Source organism: Typopeltis vanoorti, chromosome 15 (genome assembly GCF_054136105.1).
Source record: "Typopeltis vanoorti isolate ZY-2024b chromosome 15, IOZ_Tvanoo_1.0, whole genome shotgun sequence".
Lineage (NCBI taxonomy): Eukaryota > Metazoa > Arthropoda > Arachnida > Uropygi > Thelyphonidae > Typopeltis > Typopeltis vanoorti.
Genome location: NC_143563.1, coordinates 64,737,612 through 64,752,492, shown reverse-complemented (window position 1 = coordinate 64,752,492; position 14,881 = coordinate 64,737,612). Strand labels below are relative to the sequence as shown.

Below are 14,881 nucleotides of genomic sequence, written 5' to 3'. Positions count from 1 at the left end.
TTTAATTAGTCTGTTCTTTAGGATATTTGCATACAGTTTAGATGCTGTTATTAAAAGATTAATGCCTCTGTAATTTCCACATTTGTCCTTGGGACCTTTTTTTTTGTGAATAACTAAAATTCCTTTGTATTAACCCTATAAAATCCTTTAAGTAGCTTAAATGTTTCTATCATACCTCTTTTTTGTGAATATTTATTACTGCTCATTATATCATTTAATAATTCTTTCATAGTAATTCTAACAGTTGTATACAGAAAGAGAGAGATGTTTACGCTTTTTTCTCATATTTATTTTTAGTCTAACAATGCTACCCTCTTCCTGTGTGAAACTAGTTTGTGAAGTAATTCTATGACACAGAGAGAGAGGGAAAATGACAATTCTCACTGAAAATATTGTTCTCTCTCGCACAAGGGCCCAAGATCTGAATAGTGTAAGGAAACTGAACTGTTGGTAAGTTAATGAATCTAATAGTTGGTAATTTAATCTAATCTAATGTTGGTAAGTTAGCCAATATTGACTAACTTAGCTTTTGTTATTTTAAATATTTTAATTGGAAAAAAAAATCTTTGTTAGTAATTTTTCTTAATATTGCAAACAAGTTTCTTGTGCATTAATTCTGTGCATCTTTCTGAAGATCGGTCTTAAAATCATTGTATATCTACACCTACACTCTTGTAGGTATACCCAGAACCCTATACAAGAAAATTAATTTGTTCTATGAGATTATTCATCATGTAAAATTTTCATAATGCAAACCATTATTTTAATGAGAAAATAGGAAATTCGTTCTATCTCCTCTTAATCCAATATTTCTGTCCCAAAATTATACTTTTAACATAAACTGATAATTATGACTAACTGAGGAGAATACTAGGTTCAGTCCCATGGTATGGATTACTAGATAGGAAGGATATCAGCAGCTTACAGAAAGCATTAAAAATACTTAAATGATAAAGTATGATGGAATATGCCCTTAGAATTCAAAAGGGCATATTCCATTGAAAGAATACCATCTGCATAATGATGAAAATTATAAGCCACAGGCCAGAATATTTAAAAAATATTGTGTAGAAAGCTAAATCTCAGTATGAAAAGAACCTGACTCTACAAACTAAAGATAAACCCTAAAGAATTCTATTGTTATATTGCAAATAAAAGAAAGAAAGAATGAATTATTATTATTATTATTATTGCATGGGCAGCTCCATGGAGTCCTAAGACTCATCGTGGAAGAACCAAACTATTAACACAATATTTAATGTACCACTCCTTGAAACCATTAATAGACAATTTCCATTCATTCACCACTTTCCAAGCAAAATATTAAGCCCTCACAGCCTTGCTAACCACACTCTTACCCAGAAATGATCTCTTGTTTTGCCTCCTCTAGCCAAGTGCTGAAATAATTCCTTTGTATTAACCCTATAAAATCCTTTAAGTAGCTTAAATGTTTCTATGATTCCCCCCCCCCCCCCCCAAATTTTGCAATTGTAACCCACAATCTATCCTCATAGGGAGCATTCCACAGACTACTCAGAATCTTGGTCACTCGCCTCTGGATCCTCTCCACCACTTCCTCATCCCCAAGAAACCCATGTGACCAGCAATCCAGATGCGGTCAAATGATAACCTCTTTATCTTTGCTTGTTAGTGTATTCTTCAATAACCAAGTAATCCTGTGAGCTACCCTGGCTACTAAAAATAATATGCTCTCTAAATTCAATTCTCTATCTGCTGCTACCACTCAAATCCCTGGCTTCATCAATTTCCTGAAGTACAATTCCTTCAATGATTACACAGCACGTAATCTTTGTATCTCAAAATGCATAAATTTACACTTTTCCACATGAAATTACCATGCAACATCCTGAATATGTCTCTTCAAATTAAGTGATACTTGTGCCACGAGAGAGAGAGAGAGAGAGGTTTCTTCAATTAACATGAAAAAACACAAGGGATAAGGCCACATATTTCAGCCTGAATATTACAGGCCATCATCAGTGGTGACAGTATGTTAATTACAAAGGAGAATGCGAACAATGGATTGATGTGAAAAAGTTATCTGTTTTATATATAACATCACTTTTGCTCTTACTTTTCAAATCATTGTTTGCATTCTACTTTGTAATTAACCATTGTCCCACTGATGATATCCTGTAATATTCTGGCAGAAATATATGGCATTAAATAAATAGTATCTTATCCCTTGTGTTTTTTTGTGTTAATTGAAGAAATTCCTGTATCATTTCTGTGCAAATTAAACATTAAAGTTATCTTTCCAACCACAGAGTCCTACAGCACACCACTAGTCACCTGCTTTCTGGACTTTGCTCCTCCTTATACTACTTTTTGGTATCTGTTCATCAGCCACCTTTTATCCATATTACCAGTTTCATATCTATCCCCATTTGTTGCAGTTAGCTTAACAGAGTTCCATTTGGTGTCTTGTCAGATGCCTTTGCAAAATCCAGCAGTATCATCGTGTATCCATTTTCTTTAACTTTGCTGTCACTCTATTATAAAAAGTTAGCAGATTATTAAGGTACCACTGCCTCTTCACAAAGCTATGCTGTCCCTTATAGAGTATCATATCCTTATCCATCCATTCCTGAATTCTTTTTTTGATCAACTTTTACCACCACTCCTGAGATACTGATTGGTCTATAATTTGCTACCACAGACTTTGGTCCTCCTTTATGCAAAGGAATTATTTTTCCCTTTTTCCACTTTCTTGGGACTTTGCCAGAGCTGAGAATTAAAATAAACAGCCTAGTGAAAGCCATTGCCAGTTTGCCTGCACATTCTCTTAAAACACAAGCTAATATCCTATTCAATTCTACAGCTGTTACATTCAGATTCTGCGATATTGTAAATACCTTCAGTTCATCAACCTCTGTTCTCACATCAATCCTTGTCACCTCTGCCATAACAATATCTTTATTTGGATATACCCTTGTAAAGTGGTTACTCAGTAGTTCAACAATTTTTTCTGCCTCTCTTCAACTCTCTACCATCTGCACTTCTTAAAGTTATCTTTCCATAGCTATTCTCCTTCCAACTTGCCATGTTGCAAAAAAAAAAAAAAAAACTCTGGGATTTCCTTGTGCCTGCTTGGCTAATTTCTTCTCGTAATCTGATTTTGTCTTCCTTACCATGCTGGTCACCTTTCTCCTTATATATTATTATTATTATTATTATTATTATTGTTCTTAAGACAGACCTCCAGGAAGTCAGAGACTCATCAAGGGAGGCCACATACTATACGCACCAGCTGTCATGCTTATTCTTGAATTCATTCACGCTGCTTGCACTCACAGCACCCAATGGCAGTCCATTCCAATCGCGCACCACCCTCTGAGAGAAAAATCAGGCCCTCAACCCTTCTTAGAGGCCTTCATTCTCAGCTTCCAAGGATGCCCTCTTGTTCTTTCAGGGGAAAGAACAAAAGGGCATCCTTGTAGGTGAGATTGTAGGTCTTTGCCTTTCCCCTGTAGGTGACTTTGTAGGCACTGCTCCCTCAAAGTATTCCTGGTGAGATTTTTACAGGGTAGTTCACCATTGCTTTCCCCCCCCCCCCATTTTATCCAGGCTCTCAGGACCGGCATATGGCTGGGACGTATTCATGACTGTAATCCATGAATTACAGTCATGGATTACATGGGGCCGGTTTTCCTGTTCTGGGGGGTGAACCCCCCTACCACCGTATGAGACCGGCTAACTCACCTTTGGTCGAAAGAGACCAGATAAAGGTTCCTCACATCACTGACGGGAATCGAACCCAGGTCTTTCCAACCAAAGGGCTTCTTCTGTACTGACTGAGCTATGGAGGCTCATTCTTTTCCCACCCTCCATAAATTGAAAAATTCCATCAATTGAAATCCTCTATGACCCTTTCAGAAGTTGGTAAGTCTCAATCATATCATCCCACTTTCTCCTATTTGCTAGTGTCTGCAATCTACAAATTCTCGATCTGTCTTCGTAATCAGTATTCCACAATCCTGCTATCATTTTTAACACTCTCCTTTGTATTCTCTCCAGTGTATCAATGGAAACCAGAGACTCTGCACAATAGTCCAATTGAGGTCTCATCAAGGCCTTGTAAAGAGGCAAAATGACATCCTTAGCTTTACATGTGAACATTCGTTTCAGCACTGCAATTAACTTTTGAGTTGTATTTGCAATCTTTGCCACATGGCCCCTGAACTTCAATTTCCTATCTACTAATACTCCAAGATCCCTAGCCTCATCAGCTTTTTCTAGCATAATCCTACCAATATAATACAACATTGGGTATCTAATCATGCCAAAGTGAATGACTTTACATTCACTGACATTGAACTGACACCCATAATTCCAGCCTATTCAAATCATTCTGCAAGTACTGCATATCAGCAGCATTCCTGATTACTCTACCTATCTTTGCATCATCAGCAAATAGCTGAATGTCGCTTGTCAGATCCTTCCCAATATCATTAATGTGCAGATTGGATAACAGTGGACCAACCACTGATCCTTGTGGTACACCACTTGTTATTTTATTATTATTTTTTTTTTGTACTGGTTATGGGCAGTACTACCTTACATCACGTCCAGACTTGATATAGGCCTAAGCCTTTACAAGTGTTTTACTCTATGCCTGTCCTAGTTATCATTGTAGTCATTCTCTGGTGGCAACGCCATGCCACCAGTGTGGGGCCCTCAAGGAAAGAACTTTTATATCCTTCTGCATAAGCCCAAGCTGTTTTAAGTCCTTATAACTATCTGCGCTCCATATGCCATGTAAAGAGATGGTGGCGCTGGTAAACCTCGGAGTTGCCCCATGCTCCTCCCGTATCTTACTAACTAGATCTTGGTTATTTTTATAGTAGTTCACTTTATTATTATGGCTATAGGCTAGTGGGTGCCCTGTTCCCACCACCTGGGCCTCAACTACCCAAACGTCACCATCTCTTTTAATCACTAAGTCTGGCTTACGCAAACCTGCGGAGGTCCTATAATGTGGTTTCACCGCGGTCACCCAACCTTTGTTCTTAAAGCAGCTGTTCAGAATGGAGACCATGGCATCATGCCTCCGTACACAGACCCCATGGGTGCAGAAGCAACACTGGGCTATATGAGACAATGTCTCACTGTTGTGGCAACTAGCCCTACAGTTGAGTCGTCACTACTCCATCGAGCTGTGTGGGCTCGAGTAGGCAGGGCATTGACCCTCGTCCTGATAAGGTCAATATACTCGAACCCAGGGAGGAGTCTGTGCCATCCCTTACCCAATCATGCTGGGGAGGCACCAGATATGACTATTTTAAAGGAACACCATCTACAGAACAGTGCAACAGAGATGCCCACCTCTTGTGTTCTGCAGGTGCTGACTCAATTAAGGTACCCTGATAACGGGACCAGCCTTTAGCCCGCCTAAAGTCGTCTTGTATTAATGGGCTATAGATAGCCTCTCTGCAGATGGGGGAAGAAGATAGTTCTAACTTCACGATTCTTGACAGCTGCAAGCGTGGGATCAGCCATCTAAGTGATGGAACCCCGAGCTAACCATCCTTCACCACCTTTCACCTTTGCATGGAAATATGCAGTAGGGGTGTCAAGTGGCAGTCGAAGCCATGATCTCACAGCTGAACCGATAGCCCTGTCCATTCGGGACAGTACCGAGATATATGTCCTACAAAGCACCAAATTGTGGTAAAAGCGAGGTAGGAGATAGTGGGAAAGGAGAAACAGTTCTTTGCTGTTTGGAGCTTTTCTGAAAGAAGCGATTCCAGCTTCTAGGATAGAAGGGACTGAAGACCTTCCCTTTGGGGTGAACATGATACCGAGGTAACTCCACTCTTCCAGAATGGTCAAAGCATGCAACGGCTTCCCGTTCAGGAAAAACTCTATAGGCTCGACCTTAAGCTTCTCACGACCAGAGGGGACAAGAGCTCAAGTGCAGGACTTTTCTACATTAATAGAAAGGCCTCGAATAAAGAAGAAGTCAGCTGCCCAGTCAAGGAGTTCTTGCAAGCCTATCTTAGTAGAGGCTACAAGAATAAGATCATCCTCAAAGGCCATAGCATTAAAGGAAGAAAGCGCCTAGAGAGTAGCCTATATGGCTAGGAAGAGAGTGAAGAAACTTATCTATGACACAGTTAAAGAAAAGGGGATCACCCTAGCGAACCCCCCGCATTGTGGGAATAGAAGTTGCACGGAACCCTGTAGTGATAGTGATGGAGCTACCCAAGTATAGCTCCATAACATAGAAAAGAAAGGGTCCTGGACATCCAGTGATAGACAACACTCGAAGGAGAACAGGATGGGAGATGCTATCAAATAGCATCTCTATATGGCGTCATATATATAATAGCATCTATATATGGCGTCATATATATAATAGCATCTATATATGACGCCATATATAGAGGCTTAAGGTGGCGTCGGGAATCAGAGAAAAGAGATGAAAGAAGATATATATAATCTCGGCACAGCTGCCTGAAGGGACAAAAAAGCCCTCTGTCTATAATTATGCTGTATATGTTGCTGAAGTCGTTTAACTAAGATTTTTAGATAGAGTCTAAGTATCAGACTTTAGACCAATTACCATCTCACAGGGGGAGATGGTAATTGGTCTAAAGTCTGATAAACAGCTTGAAGTTTCTTTCTTCGGAATGAAGATAGTTCTTGAAGCACGTAGGTATGGTGGTATTGCTTTACTGAAAGGGGAATGTCCACTAAGTCTTGAAGAATCTTCAACAGCACTTTCCGAAGCCTAGACGCAGGAAAGCCATCAGGTCCGGAGGCAGAGAAATTGGATGGAAGAACTGCTTTAATCTCCTGGATGGAGACAGGCTGGTATAATTGAAAGGCAGGAATAAACCTCAATATCATAGGTTGGTCATCATAAACAGGGAAGTGTGGAGGTGGAGCAGAAAAGACTGTACTCCAGAATTTAACAAAATCATCATGTAAATCTGCTAGAGGTGGAGGGGAAGCACCGTCAAGGATGGTTTTGGCACATTGCCCTCTATTCTTTTTATAGAGGGCCTGCATAGCTGCATAGGCCCTCTTCCTCTGCTTCCTATTTGACAAAGTCATTGTAGAATGAGATGTAGGCTGATGTTGATGAGGCATGAAGTGTTCGGAGAATTCAGCATGGAGGTAGTCATTCAACTGATCTGTGATATCCATTCCCAGAAAGTGAGTCTGGATGAGAGATTTAAAAATTTGATGGTTATATTCCGGAAGAGGAGGATCATTTAGAGATGATGTCAGTCTGAGAATCAAAGCCTCTTCTTCAACAGCAGGATGGTGGCTTGAAGATGGAGAGGCAGGGACAGTAGATATTACCTGTCCCTAACTGTGGCAGATGGGCTGCCAATTCTTGGACTAAGACTTTGTAACTGGCTTTCCGTCTATGACACTTGACAGCATTCAAGGATCTTAATGGAAACACCTTAAATAAAGCCTCATTGATTTTCTTTATCCCTCAAGCCATCAACTTGATCTCATGAGCGGCGAGGATCTTTTCTCCTTCGGTAGTCCAACGTGCTTTGATGCGCTCCATTCTTATTGCAGCGTTAGCTTTGGCTGGATGTTTCGAGGTGCAATGCATGCCAAGGCCAACTGCAGTGGAGAATGCACGATCACAGACCTGACATACGAAGTGTCTGAGATTGGGAACTCCTTGACTGCCGGAACAAGCATGATGAGAACATGAAGAAATGGGTTGATGACAGTCCTTGCAGAGCTTTTTTTTCACTTTCTTCCTGAGGACGCCGCTGGGACTGGTGGAATGTGAGCAAGTTGCTAAAACATGACCTTCCCTTAGCAAACCCATGTTGTTCATTGCAAAATAGAGATTCACTGTCAACCCATTTCTGAATGCGAGCCCTAACCAATTTTTCCAAAATCTTCACCACCACTCCTGAGATACTAATTGGTCGATAGTTGATACAACAATTGGTCTTTGCACCCTTGTGCAATGGAATTACCATACATTCTTTCCATTCCTGCAGAATGTTCCCTGTTCTACGACTCATATTAAACATCCTGGTCAAAGGAATAGCCAGTTCAGCTGAACACTCTTTTAGCACACGTGCTAATATCCCATCAGTCCCTATTTCTGAATTCTTATTTAATTTGTGCAACAGCTCTAATACCTCATCCTTATACATCTGCATTTCTTCATTCAGTGAAAACGTAGCAATGAGCTCAATGTTGCATACACCAGGTTGATAGCTTTTAACAAAATGGGCACTCATTAACTGAACAGCCTCTTCTACATCTGTAACCCTCACACCATCTGGATTTAGAAGTTATTTTTTCATAGTCATTCTTTCTTTTACTTGCAGCACATCGATAGAATTCTTGTGGGTTGTCTTTAGTATGCAGAGCCAGTGTGTTTTCATACTCAGACTTTGCTTTCCGTACAAGAGTTGTGACTATTCTATCCTGCCTGCTTATGATGTTCATAATGGACGTCATCCTTATGCACATGGTATTCCTTCCACATCATCCTTTTCTTACGAATCCCTTGCTTAATACGATTACACATCCATTTGACTACTACCCTATTTATTCTTCGAACTCTCTAGACACATTCTAATGTCACATCATTTAATTATTGTTTAAATGCTTCCCATGCACTGTCAATATTCTTTCCATCCAGCAACCGATCCCATTCCACTGAACTCAGTATACTCCTCAGTTGGTCATAATTTCCTGCTTTATAGTTCAGCATGTAACCTTTTCTGAATGGAATGTTCATAAACTTAGTTCATAATAAAATATAAAATATATGTTTTATATTCATAAAATATATCCTCCCCCAACATTTTGCCGTTCAAGCTTAATGTTACTACTCATCGATCTAACTCCTCCCAGATTTGCTCTCCTGACTGTGGGTATTCAGTGTGATATTACTTCTTCCAAATACCCGTGTGAAGATTGTTCCCTTGCAGACCTTTATACCGTCAAATGCTTCAAGCTGTCTCCTAAGTATCATAATCACCTTCCTTGCAGTTCCATATATATCTCTTCTTAACTGGAATTTCCACATTTTGCTATCTCTGAAGTGAAGACCATGTGATCACTTTTCCTGAGGCACTAGAGTGCTCAGGGGGCTCTAAGTTGGCCCTAATTTTTCGGGTTTCTAGCTAGAGCCTTGTGCACTTGTGTATAAGTACGGCCCTGATTGGAGGCAATTGGGTAAACTGTCCATAATTAAGGTGCAACCTTAGTTATGGACAGGTTTTCTGATCCTATAACCAGATCCAACACTCTTGTATCCTGATTCCCCCCCCCCCATTACATTCTGCTTCAAGTAATTATCTCTCAGCAATTGTATAAATTTCATTTCCTTCCTGCCATGTGATCTTTCCTCCTTCACATTGTCCCTGCCCCCCTGGCCTATAGCAGCAACTAATTTTATATCTCGTGGAAAGGCTTAGACATTAGTTATGCATTTTTACTAAATAATTTAAGGAAATTACAACGTAAACTAGGATATACATTAAAATAAATTTTAATATACTTCAATGTTTTGGTAACGTCACGTTGCCATTTTCAAGGAACTTAAGAACAAGATATGTGCATGCAGGCACAACAAACAGTAAATGAGGAAGAAGCAGGAAGCTATTATTTCTCCTAAAGTACTGATGGTGCCCCCTAGCAGGCAATATTGGTATTCTTGGGCAATTGGGCTAAAGGTCTTCTGATGTAGGTTTCCCAAATTTGAGGCAGTCTCATGCAGCAAAATTTGTTGAGATTTGGATTGTTTCTTAGGGCTGAAGCTGATTCCATAAAAAGCCTTTCATATTTGTATTTACTCGGTGTATTATCGTGGCGTTCTTCCACCGTATTCTATGGCAGGTATCCAGCGCATGGTCAGCAAAGACAAGAATGGCTGTATTGGTGAAACCGGATGTAGTCCTTGTGTTCTGAAATTCTGATATTTGCTGTCCTGCCTGTTTGGCCAAATCCGCTCCACTAAAGACCAACCTCCCCCCCCCCCCCTAGACCTACCTGGTGTATACCAGGTCCCTTGCAGCTGTAAGCTGTCCTACTTTGGCTAAATAGGCAGGACAGCAAATATCAGAATTTCAGAACACAAGGACTACATCCAGTTTCACCAGTATAGCCACTCTGGTCTTGCAGACCGTGCTCTGGATACATGCCACAGAATACGGTGGAAGAAAGCTACAGTAATACACCGTAGCAAATACAAATTCGAAAGACTATTTATGGATGCGTTTCCATGCTCTCAGTGAACAAAGTTCTCTCTCTCTCTAGACACTTAACTGTGAATCCATTTAAGTGCACTGCATCAGCATTGTTCAAATCTTTTCATCCATTAAATGCAGGCCATAGGTCCACAAACTACATCATTCCTTCTGTGTATTGATTTATTTGCTGTCATTGCCCTCCTTCGTCTCTATCATGGCGTGGTAGCAGATTACAAACTTCACCCTCTCACACTTCTTTTTTGCTTCTTCCAATAACTTTTACATCCTCCCTCAGACAGTACTTCTCACCTCTCAGGTCATTGGTTCCAGCCAAAATAGTCAATTCTTTCACCTTCCCTTTCTGCATTCTGATAGGTATTAATAATAATAATAATAATTCGGCACCAGGGATCAAAAATTCTTCTTTTTGTGCTGTGCTTCTAATGTTCCATATAGCATATTTCACCATGTTTTTTGTTAAACCAAAGTTTGTTAACTTTTATCCAATTTACGTTTTTTTTTTACCATGTTTTCCATCCGGTTTAGATTTCTTTGAGACCTGAAAGTAATATATGTTTCCCTATCCTAGTGGGACTACCACCTTAGGGTAGCTAGGCTTGCCCTTTTTAATAGATAGTGGAAGCTACAGTTTGAGAAGAAAGAGTCACCCTTTCACCCTCAAACTGCTCTAATAGCACTGAGGTGGAGGGGGGGGTGGTAAGAGAGTGAGGAACCAAGAGTAGAAGGCCGGTCTACAGATATAATATACTAAGTGTATATTCTAGGAATTAAAATTGGGTCTAGCTCAGGTATCTTGGGGTTTGCCATACCCATACTCACCAATGTGAGCTCTTGAGATACTTAATTTCAAAATAAAAACAAAATGCCTGAAACTAAACTACAAATCCAACTTGCACAAAAATCAGTATCTCATGATATCATGCACATAACTTATCCTTTCAGTCAACCTTACTCATTAAGAGATTGATTCTTCAAACACCTTATAACCAAAATAAAAATCTTTATTATTATTTAACATCTCCAGGGAGTCCAAAGACTCATCAAGGGAGAGCACCTGCTCTACAACTCAGTCTTCACCAACTGACCGCAACTACACCAACGCCACTTACTGCCAACCACCACCACTACTATTTCGACAGAAATAGTAGTGGTGGTGGTTGGCAGTAAGTGGTTCTTTTTGGCAGTAAGTTTATTTTTTGGAAATTCAAGATTTGCCAGCCTGGCAAATCTTGAATTTCCAAAAAAAAAAAAAAAACAACATAAATATAGGAGGCTTTGATTTAACATACTAATTGGCAGAAGAGATGTCCACTACTGCCAAAAGCCCATTAGATCAAATGTATTTTAAAAAAATACATTAATAACAAACTTATAATGTACGCTGAGTAATATATACACTCCACTAAAAGATTTGTTAAAAATATAAAAGTAAATTTATTACAGGAACCAAACTTTATTTTAATTAAACAGGTCAAAAATTACACGATGTAACTAATGGAGTGTTTCTACTACTTTTTATTAAAAAATTTTTTTTCTTAAAGCTCACACGAAGATGATTTCAATGAAAGTTAAATAAAAAAAAAAAAACAATAGTTTTTTTTTTTTTTTATTTAACTCCATTTTAGAGGGAAAAAATACTTTAAACTTCTTAAACTACCTGCAATACCAGAACCTTCTACCAGTAATTTCTTGCTTGTAAATGATTCTAGTAAAACAGGTCCAGTTAATGAGGTAGTTTTGAAGAAATCATCAAGCTTCCGTTGCCTTACGCCTTGGTGCTGCTTCCTTATTACTGTAGATCAAAATTCTCTAAAATGTTCATAATAAGGAAGCACATCAGGATCTGATGATGATTCGATATAATGTACGATGTCATCCATATGTTTTCTTATAAGACAATTTAGGATGAGGTGCAACTGATTCTTCATCTTTGTCATCATCATCCTCTTGTTCTCCATGAAGAACATTTTCCACAATCTCTACCTCAGAAAAAATTTGATAGCCCAGATCACCTTCATCATTTTCAAGCCACTGTTCCACGTCATTGTATTTTTATTACTGCTGTTCAGAATAATGTCTGAAAATTGTATGCCTCAACAAAGTCCATTTCAGGTTCTACATCATATCTTTTTTTTTTTGCAGCTGCTAAGTTGAAGATAGCAGATCTTATGTTGTATGCATGCAAATTTTGTAGTGTCCTGGTGCTTCTTATATCTTCATTTTCTGTTTCTTCCAAAACAACCATCACCTCTTCCAAAAACATCTTCGTATATGACTCTTGCATGCAATGATTACACCCTGATTGATAGGCTGTATCAGTGAATCAGTGTTAGGAGGCAGAAAAACATTTAATTTTCCCAACCTGCTAACTAACCTTTCAGCATTAGGTGAGCAGGTGTATCATCTAGTAGTAAAATAGCCTTTATTTTATGAGAAACGAATTTTCAGCACATCTGTTTGATAGCATTACACATCAGGAATAAACTGGTTAAAGAACCAGTCAAAGAAAATATCCATTGTAAACCAGGCATTTTTTGAATGGGAATATATCACATGTAACTGGTTCATTAAATCATTTAAAGCAGGAGATTTTTTTGCCTTTCCACCTGCCTATGGCAGGTGGTAAGGCAAAAAAATGCTTAAGCTGTTGCAAGTCATCAGCTTAAGCATTTGCACAAAATGAAACTGAAATTCGTTTCTTGTTTAGCTTATGACCAGAGGTGCTTGTTTCATGCTTGTAAGCCTAGGTATTTCCAGGAACAATATGATAAAAAAAAAATAAATAAATAAAAAAGCCCTTACTTGTCAGCATTATAAAGCTGTGATAAAACGAGGCCTTCATTTTAATGAAGTCATGCACCTGAAGATTCACCACATGTTCTTTTATTAACAAGGTTATGGTGCTTTTGAAAACACCACAGTCATCATCACTCCTCTGAAATTTTAGGCCCATTTGCTTAGCGAGCCTTTCAACAGCTAACTTAAATTCAACACCCACAACAACACTACTTGAGCGCTGCTGAACAAACCACTTGTACACTACTTCCTCTAGATTTTTATCTTCAGCCACTTTCATATTTTGTACTACCAAGAAGTAGTCTTGGAACAACTATCTACACTGTATTTTAATGCAAGCTCCTTAATTTATTTTTTTATTTTTTTTGAGAATATTTGAAACTGTTCGATTTTTTGACTCTATAAATCTTGCACACATGTACAATGGCTATACCATCTTCAAGCTTCTCAGTCAGTTCTAATTTTTGTGTAACACTCAAGTTAACACGTTTACTTTTTTTTATTTCTTTTATTTAATTCTTTTTTTAGTTAATTTTTTATCCCGCGAGGCCATAATGATAGCCTTGCGGGATATAAAATTTGTAAAAATGACAATTATGTAAAATGCAAAAACAACCAAAACATAAACATTAGAATTGGACTAACTGCACTGGAAGAATGACACATGCCACTAATCCCCCCCCCCTCTGTTAAACTCCTCCCTCATCTACATGACGTAATACCCCAAGTCCAACACCGGATGCATGATAAGATAATTCTGACTTATTCACCAAACCTTTTAGTGTGCTGTCTTCATGAATAATTTATGAATATGACACTGGAATAGCAGTTGGCGGACTAAGAATAAATAACTTATGTTTTGCAGACAATATCGATCTTCTGGCAGAAAGTGAAGAAGAATTACAAGAGATAACCAGCCGCGTTTTAGAAACATTAAAAAAATATGGGTTATACATAAATCTACAAAAAACAAAAACAATGATAACCTCAAAATCAGACATTAAATTCTTAAAGATTCAAATTGGCAATAAACAAACGGAGAATGTAAACAAGTTCACTTATCTAAGAAGCATGTTGAGTCAAGATGGTCGTTCAAAAACTGACATTAAATACCGAATTTTTAAGGCAACCGTGGTCCTACAGAAGTTAAAACCATTGTGGGGAGATAACAGAATAGCAATCATAACCAGACTAAGACTAATTGACACCTTGTGAATTCTGTCATCTTGCATGGTTGTGAGGCCTGGACTTTATTGAAGGAAGATGAGAGGAGACTTCTGTCTTTGGAAATGAAAACTTACAGAAGACTTTTGAGAATCACCTATATCGCTCACGAAACCAATGAAAATGTCCGAAAACTGATTGATTCAATAGATGGGAAAAAAAGGGAAAATATTCTGACAGTCATCATCAGAAGACAGATGAAGTGGAGAGGGCTAATGGCATTCCAAAGCAAGCACTAGAAGGAATCGTTCCAGGACCAAGGGTTAGGGGCCGACCTCGATTAAAATGGACTGATAACATCAAAAAATGGACAAATTCCTCCCTTTCTCAACTGATATCACGAACAGGAGACCGAGATGACTGGAGTCAAGATGGTCGTTCAAAAACTGACATTAAATACCGAATTTTTAAGGCAACCGTGGTCCTACAGAAGTTAAAACCATTGTGGGGAGATAACAGAATAGCAATCATAACCAGACTAAGACTAATTGACACCTTGTGAATTCTGTCATCTTGCATGGTTGTGAGGCCTGGACTTTATTGAAGGAAGATGAGAGGAGACTTCTGTCTTTGGAAATGAAAACTTACAGAAGACTTTTGAGAATCCCCTATATCGCTCACGAAACCAATGA

The 14,881-nt window shown here is 38.7% G+C and overlaps 1 protein-coding gene across 2 annotated transcripts in view; it reads left to right on the top strand.

The window, feature by feature from the left end:
- LOC150098826 (cilia- and flagella-associated protein 410-like) overlaps nucleotides 1-14,881 on the top strand; it is a 95,436-nt gene that overhangs the window by 15,572 nt on the left and 64,983 nt on the right. For both annotated transcript variants that reach the window (XM_090405604.1, XM_090405603.1), the window contains exon 2: nucleotides 298-450. In XM_090405604.1, coding sequence (XP_090261730.1) covers nucleotides 371-450 — 80 coding nt within the window. In that variant the 5' untranslated portion in view covers nucleotides 298-370. The remainder of the gene's footprint in view (nucleotides 1-297; nucleotides 451-14,881) is intronic.